The sequence below is a fragment of the Bactrocera latifrons genome, unplaced genomic scaffold (genome assembly GCF_001853355.1).
Source record: "Bactrocera latifrons isolate USDA-ARS-PBARC rearing strain unplaced genomic scaffold, ASM185335v1 scaffold_209, whole genome shotgun sequence".
In the NCBI taxonomy this organism is placed as follows: domain Eukaryota; kingdom Metazoa; phylum Arthropoda; class Insecta; order Diptera; family Tephritidae; genus Bactrocera; species Bactrocera latifrons.
In genome coordinates this window covers 388,414-400,817 of record NW_017535619.1, presented here as the reverse complement: position 1 = coordinate 400,817, position 12,404 = coordinate 388,414, and the positions used below count along the sequence as shown (strand labels likewise).

Here is a 12,404-nt window from a genome sequence, read left to right as displayed (position 1 = left end):
GTATGTACATATGTATATAGATATATATTTATTGTCGATATATCCATATTTTTATTGCTTAGCAAAGTAAATATGTAAATTGTAGATACATATGTATCTTAAGCTTCATATGTAATATTTTAACAATGTAAATTCAAGTATGTATGCAACTACGCCTCTTAACGTTGATTTTGGTGCCTTCACTATTCACCTGCTTCGCTACAGTTATTTTACTATAAAAGTATCTTCGCTTAACTTGACTTAGCAGTTGCATCAAACACTCATCCACTACAAGCGTCAACAAATCACATGTTACACATACATACATACATATTTACATACCTCAAATGGCTAGCAAGCCGCCTTCATACTGATTACTTGTTACTAACTTATCGTACGACCATTGCGATCACCTGCTTGTCAATATTTATATCACGCGCAGTTTTACATATTATGAATACTTTTTGTTTGTCATAGATTCATAAAGCTCTACGCGTAAACCTCATTTTTATCAACATCAGCTTCTCTAGCTTTCCATTTCTTTCGAACTTTTTTTAATATCTCTCGTTTTCATAATCTCAATTTATTTGCTTTATTGTTCATTACGTTTATATGAATGCACGTTTATACATATTTCTTATTTCCAATTTCATTTGCTATATGTTTTGACATCAATTCGTCTAGAGATTTACATTTGCTACATACAATGATACACATAGTTACATATGTATATACTCAGTGCGAAATTTTCGAGAAATAATTTTTTTTTTTTTGCATTATCGGATAGTATACATTGTAATAAACAATCTCTCAAATTTTGAAATCAAAGTTCACTGCAACTACAATCCTTAAACGCGTTTTTCTCAGAATGGTGTTTTTCAAAACGGTTTCCACTCTCAAAAAGGAAGAGTTTTGAAAATATCCAATTTGGACATTTTTAACGTGATTCGCTATCGCGCTATTTAACCCTTTATTTCTTTTTTTTGTTTAATCTTCCTATTTTTTCTACGAAAAACTGTCGGAAAAAGGGCAAATTTCGTTCATTTCGTATTCTTCTTGAATGTATTTATTAAAAACAAAATCGGGCTTATTAGTTGATTCGCACATTAAAAAAAAAAAATCGCGAAAATTTGTGATTTTTCGGAGGGTCATTCTGAGACGATCCCTTAAGTCTATGCACTATGTCATTTCCGAAGTTGATTTTTTTTTGCAAACGTCCCGTGAAGTTTCATGTTTTGCATTAAAAAAATTATTCAATGTACATAAGCTCTATATTTTCATTAAGCCGTGAATTTTACATGGAATTTTTAGATCTTTTGCATTAAATTTTTTAACTCCAACCCTACAATTTTGAAAATATGAAATTACAATATTTAGCGCTATTCAAAAAAGGTGCGAATTATTTTTTGATAAAAACATTTTCACACTTCATACAAGTGGATTTTGAGAAGTTGCTCATACGACATGTTGTACTATATGAAGACAGTAGAATATTCTCTTTTTAAAGTTTGTTTACTCTGTATATAAAAAATGCAATGCAAAAGTTAAAAATATAAAATACATGGTAAAAATAAAGTAATTATGAGGCATTGTTTAAATTTAAAATAGAAAGGTTTTTTACGTTGGATAATGATTTTTTGGAGAAAAAACTGAAACTATTAGGGCGTCTCCAATAAAATCAAAGCCTGGGAAATAACGAATTCCATAATATGGTATCCTTAACCCTATTTATTTAAAGTAAACAATAAATAATATATATTTTAGTTGCGAATTGATATTGATGTTTTTGACTCGTCCGATTATTGCTAAAGAATGTGCAATTTTTTTATACGAATTTTTAGAAAAAAAAAATGCTAATTTTTGTTCTCAAAATATTAATTAATTACTGGAAATATAAATCGTCCACCTATCTAAAGCTAATCTTATCTAAATAAACTTTATTTTTTAATGACTTTTTCTGCATTTTCGGAACGTCCAATTTTTTCGCTCCAAATTTTTTGTTAAATAAAAAAGTATTAGCTATAAGGATTTGGTTTTGATCAATTAGTTTGTATGGCAGTGGTCCGATGTTGGAGTTTCCGACAAATGATCAAAATGTAAAGAAAAAATTCATAAGAAAGACATAAGAAATGTTATTTTACATTAGAGATTAAAAATATATTGTCGCAAGAAGAAGCATCTCAAGTACCACAACATTATATAATTAAAATAAGGCCTTTCAATTAACCGTTGACATTTCAAAAATATTATCTCAAAAATCTGATGACAAGTTTTGACTTTTCTTTTGTACATACATATAACTACATATTTCCATTGACGTATGCATATCTACTTTTTTCCGTATGCTAACTTTTACTAACCATTGTAGCTGTTTTTTTATACATCTTTCTTGTGTTTATATTTTTTCTTTTCGAACGCTAATTTATTTGCTTTTGCTTTTATACCTACATATATACATATTTTCTTTTTCAACAGTTTAACATTAGGCAAAACAAATTCAAATGTTGTAAATAATAAAAGTAGTAATACAAACTCTTCTTCAACCACAACGACCTCGTACAATTATAATTCAATCAACAACACAACTACCACAACAACAACAAACCATTTAAACTACAAAAGCAGCCTGAACAGTACACTGTCGAAAGCAACACAATTCCAACAGCAAAAGCAAACATCACCTGCGCCTAGCCGAGGCAATATCCTACCGAACAAATCATCATTATTCGGCACGAATGGCATAAATAGCGCTGTTGGCCCTTCTGCAACAGGTAGTAACAATTCGCTTGCCACCCCTACCGCAGCATCAACGACTACGCCGACTAATAAGTCGCCGACGCCAAGTTTGAAGCCGGTGCCGAATCATGGAAAACCGAATTTTGCGCCCAAACCGCCAGGATTACAGCAATTGGCGTTGGCGAGCAGTCAACGTACGACCGTGTCGCGCCATCATAGCATGAAGTCGCCAAGGTATACCAGATGCAACAAGAATAACAAAACTATTTTATAACATTAAAGTAGCTGCGTGCAATGCTTCAAATAATTCCATGAAAACTTAGGTTTAGTGTTTTATGGCACGCAGTCAGGTTTCGAATAGTCAATAATCAAAAAAGTGTGGGCTTTCAACTAACAGGGAAGCATCGTAACATTCATTTTATGTAATTATATCCTTTGATATTCATTATACTTCATATGGTTGTGTTTAGTTTTAAAAAAATTTATGAATTTAGTACATTGGGCTATTCGAAAAATTTTTGTAAATACTGTAATATATATTTTATTTAACTTAAGAATCATTCAGTATAAAGAGTATTTTATATTATTCTTTAAAAGTAAAAAATTTATCATTTACGAGTTACGTACATTGAAACATATAAACACGACATAATTGTGGCTGTTAAATTTACTTTGTTTGGGGAAATTTTTTAACGTTTTTTTCTGTACTATAGAAACATTTAGGGAAAAAGTAGAAAAGTGTGCCTAAACATATATTTATTTTAACTTAATGTGTATACCTTTGTAGAGCTCATTTTTTATTTTTAGTATAATCAGTTTCCTATAGTTTTTTTTTCTTGAGTCAATTAAAGATTGATCCTTTAAATTATTTAATTTTTTGCTTGTTTAATTATTTGATTTATTTAATTTTAGTGGAAGAATATCATTAATGAATGAACCGAATGTTGGACATTTACATTCTTTAATTTTTTGTATCATTATTTCATAACTAGATAGATAGATTTCGATTTTCAATAGTGAATATGTACTTCTGATGATCCCGTTATATGAAAAAAGGCTCGAAATGTGGAACTAAAAACAAATAAAATAGTTTAAAAAAAAGATAGTCACCGTACCTAATAAATTCGAAGATAATTTTAATATCAACAAATCATATTAAATTTATAAGCTTCTTAAATTTCTTATATTATACATACCAGTATATGCTTTATTGCGGTTGGAAAACGCCATCAACGTTAAAAACATAAAAAAATACCGATTTTGTTAGAATGAAAATATAATTTTTTGTCGGTTTAGTAGCCTATTTACAGATTGACATTTAAATAATGATAACACGCAACCAAATAATGCAAATATAATTTTTCATATTTTTTAACGGGTGTAGTAACTTATTTTAAGGTTAATATTTAAATATAAAATATCATATAGATACAAGTTGCAGCTAATGGTTCATATTTAAATTAAAGGTTAACTAAAAAATATAATTTTCCCAAAAATATATTTTTTCCAAAATAATAATAACAAGTTCGAAAATATTAAGAATTTGAGTAATTAGTTATTTTTAAAACAGCAGTCAAATATATTTATTTCGGTCGATTTAGAAACAAACTATAGAAAAAGAAGTAAATATTCTCTGCTTTCACAAGAAATTTTTTCCAACAACCGACCGCTGTCAGCTGCATACAAGTATTTAATGTTCCACATGTTTAATAACAATTAAACGAATGCACTTTAAATCGAGACTGTATTCTATAATTTGCTCAACAGCACTTTTTGTACTCTGCTCCACAGATCACCGCCAATTGCAGCGCCAGGTGCGCCCATATTCCCCTCCCAACAACACTTCGGCACAATGCGCGCACCACTCGCACAACTGTATCAGTCGCAAGAAGCAATCAACAGCAGCGGCATGCGTCCAGCGCCAAACCCATCAATTGGTAAGCTAAAATAAAAATGAAGTAAAAAAAAAATATAATAATTACATCCTTTTTTCACAGGTCGCCCTACAGTAGCACCACCGAAACCGCCATCAGTCAAACCACCGCCTCCGCCAACACCGGCGCGCAGCGTCTCCAATTCCAATCTGAATAGTATTGTGGGAGGCCAAAGTGCCAATGGCAATGTGACCATACCATATAGCGCTGTAAACACTACACTTATCTCTTCCGTAAACAGTAATAATTACTCATCGCCCACCACAACGCAACCACCTTCCAATTCTTCTTCCACCAGTAGTGTGTCGGCGTTGCGGGATCAATTTCGTAGCACAACAAATGCAACACCACCACCACCACTGCCGCCAACAGCAAGTGTTGTTGCTGCCAATATGAAGTCGTCCAGTAGTAGCAGCACTCAGGGCAGTCCAGGTAGCCCCGGCAGCAGGCAAGGGCCGAGTCGAGAAAAGCCCATAAAAGCAATCATATTGAATGGTGGTCCATTGAATGCGCCACCACTGCCACCACATCGAACAGTTCAAGCGCCCCCACCGCCGCTACGTCAAACGAGTAATGTAAGTAGCTTACTACAGTTTTCTACGTTAAATGACCAATTGAATTATTTTATGTTCTTTGAATACCCAAGGTGTCCTAATTAGTTTCGAAAACAAATTTGATGAAGTGCTAGCAAAATAGAATTGATAAAGCACATGTACTAAATACAGTTAGACTGCAACAGTTTGAAGCTCACATGGAAATTAATTTTACATTTAGCTGAGTGCTTTTCGGGAAGCGAAATGTAACTTTTTCTCGATTGCTTGTGTCTGTGCCCTCTTTCAATGAATTTCATAGAATATTTTATTTGTAAAGGCACGTTAACAGTTCTGTGCTTCTCTTTATGTAGTTCGAACAGCCTTGACTGTTTACAGTGTCAAAATATCTAATAATTACAAATTATATTTGTATCCAAGAGCAATACTTAAATAGTGACTACTACAACAATTCTGAAGCTTCTGAGCTTCTTTCATGTGTCATGTTATGTAAAATGTAGAATGTAATCATAAAATTATGGACACAATATTAATTTTATTTATTATATAAAAATTTAAGTTAACTAAAGTGCGATAATTGCCGCATCGCGTCGAGTTGACGGTCCTTGACCGGATAAAAATCCGGATCCGTTCCGTGGGAACGGTTTGGCAAGATATTTTCACTGATCCATCAAAAACAAGCTTTGTGTTGTAAACATTTTTTTTTACTCTAGGAAAGCTTTTAAAAATGTCGGAATTTCAAGTTGTTATTATCAAAATTTTAGTTTGAAAGTGACATTACTATCAAACGTACCCAGCTGGTTCCCCATCACTCAATTAATATTCTCTGTATAAATATACATGTATATAAATATAAATAATGCTTTTAATAAGAATGTAGGCCAATATTCTATTTGTTAGGCTACGCTTATTTGGTATCACCATTCAACCCCTACCTGGTCTTGTTAAAGAAACATATTATTTTACTTTGTGAATGGGTTTTGAAAGGTCATAAATGCATACACTCGTGGCCACGTAAACCTTACCACTTTACTTTTTTTTCGGACTCTTCGTTCATTCTGGATTTTCTTCAATTTTATTATTATTATGTTTTTGGTAAGCATTAATAAACTAAATTATATTATCTAATTATAATTATAGTTTTTAATTTATTACGTTTAATGAGTAAAAGACAAATTAGCTTTTCTGTTTCTATACAAAAGCGGACAATTTTATTGTTTTTAAAGTAATACCGACTAAACTTCGTGTTTCAATTAAAATAAAATAAAATATTAATTTCAAATATAGTGTAAATGAAATTAAATTAAAAAAATTAAAAATTTAATTTTTCAACGCTTGTCAGTCTCTTTTATTTCGAGCTTATTTTGTAAAGCTCACTACTTTCTATTAATTTATCTATAGCTGAATGTGTTTTGTTTTTCATTTTTAATATTATTGATTAATAACATGTCATTAACTTATTTCTAAATAAAAAATTTATTTGCCGCAAGAAGTACCGCAATAAAACGTTGTCAAATATGCACAATACTGGAAAGTTTTTAGTGGTAAGGTTTGCATGACCACGAGTGTATGTACATGCAAAATACCAAAATAACATACAAAATACCAAATACAATAATAAAACGTACTTTATATAATGTGAACATTGGAGAAACATTTCCTTTGACGTATATAGGTTTACTTCTGTTGGCATAGCAGTAAAGCTCCACTGCACACGTATAAACCCATGTATTTTTGTAATTGTCCTGTTTACATTCTCTCGCTGCGTGCTCTCTCTCTCTCTCATTTTATATGTATCACTCAATTTCATTTGCCTCTGAGGAATGTGAACGTCGTCAGGTGGCTTTACGCAGAATAATCAAGCGTGTATGTGTGTTTTGTGTGCATGCGAGTATGTGTGGGCATGACATATCTACACAAAAGTAAAATAGCAAAACAAAATCTGTAGCAGCGTGAAATTTTGGCATTGTGACAGTCAGACAACGCATAAAGCAATAGTATAATTTTAGGCGCAGCAGCTGGAAAAAATTGAAATACACTGATTTCCTAAAGTGATGGCACATTCTAATGTGGCATTGATTAATTATTAAAAATCAACGTAATTTCGGCGTAAAACAATCAATAATTTGTAACGGAATTTGAAGAATTTGCGTTTCAGCAGATAAGACGTAATATTCTTGCAACAAATACCGTTTTTTGCTGTTACGCGAATGCTGCTGAACTACAAACGTGTTGTAATTATGCAATTTCAGTAACTGTGCTGAGTATTTACAAGTGTTTAGAGCAGATATACATATATAGCTTTTTACGGTTTTTTATATTCATTGTGACTTAGTAACTGCTTTCAATGTTAACGCATTCATCAGGCACAACAAAAATAAAATTCAAACCGATTTTAGTTTTAGGTTTTATTTTTTGTAACTGCGTAAATTAAAGCTTGTATTTATATTTTAATAAACCATTTACTATTTTTTAATCTTCCGCCCACAGACTGGCAATAACGTGGCACCCGTGCCGCCACAACGACACTCTTCCATACGCGCCAATGCACCTGTAACGCCGCCAACAGCCAACAACAACAATATGCCCATGTTCGGAAACAATGTTGGTAATCTAACGCACGCCAATTCAGTCAGCCGTTTAATCACCGATTTGGAATCCCGTTTCGTCTTCCACAATGTCACCGAATTCCCAAAACCGCCACCGTTTCTAAATATTCCAAAAGTCTATACGGCCAAAGCGAATGGTATGTAAATATATGGGGACGAGAAGAAGATGATGAAGAAGAAGACAAAAAAGCTGTGTGGCTGTTTAAAGTGAACAAGAACAAAAGTTAAATATTTATGTTAGTTTTTGTAGTTATATGCAAATGCAAGCCAGCTGGCTGGATATAAAAAGCAGTCACACACAGGCTAGTTAGTAAGAGCGTGCAAGCCTAGACAGACAGACCGCAAGCAGACAGTCAAGACAATCGTATAGGTCAGGTCATAGTAGTGACCATGGAATTTATTGTAAAATTCGCGCAAATGGGTGCGAGCATATTGTAAACAAAGCAACAAAAATATTATATGGTGAATGCATACGCCGTAGTAGTTTAGCGCGTAATCTAGCAGCGTTTGCTCCCACGTGCGAAAGTCAACTTTTCTTCTACACTTTCTGTTTTTAATGCAAAAAGTACTTTTCATATTTTAAATCCAAGCTTTTAAGTTACTTATTTGGAATGCTTATGCAAATGCTGTGTATGGAATGCGATTGAAGTTTCATTTTTTTCTTTTAGTAAACAATAAGAATTAATAATTAACTTATATAAAGTTCAAACCATATATGTATATTAAAAAAAAGCATTTTACATGATTTTCTCTAATTTAAATTAATAGGTTTTTTTTATGGAATTTGTGAAACTTATTGGTATTTTGTATGAATTTCTGAAATATTTCTGTTTTAATATATATGAATTGTTGTGTAACAAGCAGAAATTATTGAAAACGGCAATAAGCGCTGAGTAATTTATTAATTTTTCACGCAATTGTTATATAGTAAATTAAGTTTTAAAAGCAATAATGAAATTAAAATTCAAAATATTAAAAAAATAGTAAATTTAGTAGTTTCAATAATTAAACAAATAGTTTCAAAAATATGAAAATACAAGATACTAAAATAAATATTTCATTATTTTTATGCATACAATTGTTAATAATTCTTATATTAAATAACTTCAAAAGTCTTTTTTGATTTATAGTTGGTATTGCCGACGTGAAATAATATAAAAAATATTACTTAATTAAATTTTTCTCTAAATTATATAAATGAAATTACGTTTTTACAAATTAATATTTAATAGTTTAAAAAAAGCAAGCATTGTCTCTTATACACATCTAGATGTGTATAAGAGACAGATGTTATACCGACTAAACTTCGTGTTTCAATTAATAAAATAAAATAAAATATTAATTTCAAATATAGTGTAAATGAAATTAAATTAAAAAAATTAAAAAAGCTGTCTCTTATACACATCTAGATGTGTATAAGAGACAGGTTATATATATATGTAATTTTTTTTTTTATTCTATTTATATTAGAGAAAATATTAAATTCATAAATTTACTAAATATTTTGTATTACAAATAAATGAACTAAATTTTAAATTTAAAATTGAGTTAAACAGGCGTAATTGTGGGTGTGTCGAAAAATATGCATATATATATATATATATATGTAATTTTTTTTTTTATTCTATTTATATTAGAGAAAATATTAAATTCATAAATTTACTAAATATTTTGTATTACAAATAAATGAACTAAATTTTAAATTTAAAATTGAGTTAAACAGGCGTAATTGTGGGTGTGTCGAAAAATATGCATATATATATATATATATATATATGTATGTAATTCTAAGCATACGAAGCACAAACACTGCTAAGCGCCGCAAGCATGCTATTTGCCACTTCTATTTAAAGGGGCACAGTAGTACAAGACATAAAAGGATCTTTTAAATAGAGTTTTCGTTGCAAAAGAAAAAAATCCTAAAACTATTTTTTATAAGAAAGTCAATTTAAAATGAAAATAATTTTTTTTCGGCACACCCACAGCCGGATCCTTGTTTAAATTCATATTTTTTTTACAAACTGAAGTGAAAAAAATTATATAGCTTTATATTTTTATAATATTTACCTGTAAAACCACTTGTTTTAATGTAATATTAATAATATACTAAAAATAATAATTAAAGCTCATAGCAATGCGAAATATAAAAATAATAATATATGAAAAAATTAATTAAAAGCATAAAATTCAATAATAATATATAGAGAAAAAAATAAATTAATATTTACGAAGCTTATAAATAAAGTAGTCAATTATCACTTATTGTCGTTTACACACACTAATTTAGTAACTGTATACTAAAATTTTTAATAACATATAATACAGAAAGGAATGAAGTATCTATTTTTTATGTTTGTAGCAATCATTCTTATGCATACTCCACACTAGCTTCGTACAAGTCAATTCGCTAACTACCAGCCTAAATGCATAAAAATTTAGTAAAATAAACATATAAAATATATAAAGCGATTATAGTTATTTTAATATATAATAAAAAACAACAGTTTTTTTGTTAGCATGCAACTTTGTATGTAAATTTGTATTATGTATAAATTTATATGTAAGTATTTCCTCCCTCATTTATATTTGTATATTTAAACATAAATGTATGTCCATCTAATTTTAATTTTAATTTTAGTATTCCCGTTTTTGTTTGTTTCTTTAATAAGCGAAACAAAAAAAAAATGTATAAAAGAAATTTTGTGAATAAAAATTATCAATTCATTTTACTTACTACTTCATTTGTACTCTTTCATTTGTACTGCGTGCACAAACGTACATACATATACTTTTTTATGTAAAGATTGAACGATTTCATTTGTTTGACAACAAATTTATATGGAATGTGCAATGTTAGCATTTATTATTATAATATATAATATAATTATTACATGTTGTTTGAAATATTGTCTAGAGTACAGAACTTTGAGCTTAGTTAGAGTTTATATTATTTAAAAATATGTTTGTGCGCATCTAAAACTTTTGGAGTCGTGTCAAATATTAAATTTTATGTCATTTCAAAAATTTTTATTTAATAATAATATTAATAATTATAGCTATAATACCCTTCACAGGGTAATTTTTTATAGAATAAAAGGGAATGAAAGGATCAACAATTCATGCCAGATATCTTATAATAAAATATAAAAGGTCTCCATACAAAAACTTGGTCTGAGGTATCGTCTGAAGTATCGACAAATGAGCCGTACTTTGGAGTGAAAAGGGCGTGTGTAATTTTCAAATCGATATTTCAAAACCTGTGGGTTAAAGTTGCGTATTTACAAACGAATAGAAAAACAGATGGGCATGGCTAAACCCATCCAACTCGTCATGGTTGGATGCATCAGCCCATGTGTGACTCCATTCTATATTTTAACCTATTAGTTTTTTGTGGAGAATTTCCTGTGTAGACGTTTATATTGAGCAACTTCTTTCTACCTAACCGTGGTTCAGCTGCTCCAACAACAACAACCACATATTCCCGTCTAAACATTTAACACTTACTTGTCATTGATTGTATCTTTATTGTTTAGAACTCAGTTGAAAACTATCTTTAATGTTGTTTATTATTACTTCGAACTACAACATTAATAAAAAAAACATTTATTTAGAGGTTGTAAGCGTTAATTTCGACACACTTAAATTTAATTGATTAACCAAGGCATATTTTTAGACGCTCACACCATATTTTATGCATTGCTAGTAAAAATAGAATCATTATAAAAAACATCATTGAGCATATTTCGAAAAATAAATTTCTTTGTCCTATAATATAGCGCCACTTCCAGCTACTAACATAAACAACAACAACAACAATTTTGATGGGGAAAGCACTAACACTGTAACACCAACAACAGCAGGAGCTTCCACAGATACAACACCACTAGCTGTAGCAAGCGGTGTGGCACGCAAACAGGCAGCACAACCATTATTTCCCTTGGGTGTGAAGAAGCATCGCGCACCCGCACCACCACCGCAAGCCGGAGTGGCTGCGGCAACGGTATCTGTGATAAGACAATCGAGTTTCCTTTATGGCGGCGCCGGTGTGGGTGGTGTTGTAGCACAACAACAACAACAAGCACAGCAGTGGTAAACATACCGCTGTAATGTGTATTGGAGAGGAAAGAAGTGGAGTGCAGTGGAGTGAGTTGGAGTGACGTATGTGAATCATAGTGAAAACATATTTTAGCAAGGTAATTAAAAACAAAATAATTAAATATAGCCACATTTAAGTAAATCAATATTTAGTATTTAATATATGTATGTATGTTATATTGAATATTGTACGAATATGTATGTACATATGTAAGTGTGCTTGTAATTGTAGTTTAATATTCTCAAAAGCAATTTCTGATGGTGCACAGAGATTTGGCGGAACATCTGTCACTTAACTTGTTAAGCGAAGTTGTTGAAATTTCTAAAGTAAACTTTAGGAAATTTTCAAAAAATATACATATGTATAAACAGGGTTACGAATCTTTAATTAAAATTTTTGAGATTTAAAATTTTTTATTTAATTTGGAATTAAAAATTGATAATTAAATTTTCTACTAGTTAGCCAAATATTGATATATTAATTGAATTTAATTTTGGAT

The 12,404-nt window shown here is 30.3% G+C and overlaps 1 protein-coding gene across 10 annotated transcripts in view; it reads left to right on the top strand.

The window, feature by feature from the left end:
• Positions 1 to 12,404, top strand: part of LOC108968303 (WAS/WASL-interacting protein family member 1-like) — a 40,859-nt gene that overhangs the window by 27,897 nt on the left and 558 nt on the right. For 6 of the 10 annotated variants that reach the window (XM_018932242.1, XM_018932241.1, XM_018932244.1 and 3 more), the window contains 5 exons: positions 2,455 to 2,949; positions 4,507 to 4,652; positions 4,713 to 5,224; positions 7,691 to 7,946; positions 11,586 to 12,036. In XM_018932242.1, the coding sequence (XP_018787787.1) occupies positions 2,455 to 2,949; positions 4,507 to 4,652; positions 4,713 to 5,224; positions 7,691 to 7,946; positions 11,586 to 11,902 (1,726 nt within the window). In that variant the 3' untranslated portion in view covers positions 11,903 to 12,036. Of the gene's footprint in view, positions 1 to 2,454; positions 2,950 to 4,506; positions 4,653 to 4,712; positions 5,225 to 7,690; positions 7,947 to 11,585; positions 12,037 to 12,404 lie in introns of those variants that run through there. The other 4 variants (XM_018932248.1, XM_018932247.1, XR_001993329.1 and 1 more) reach the window with 3 other exon arrangements.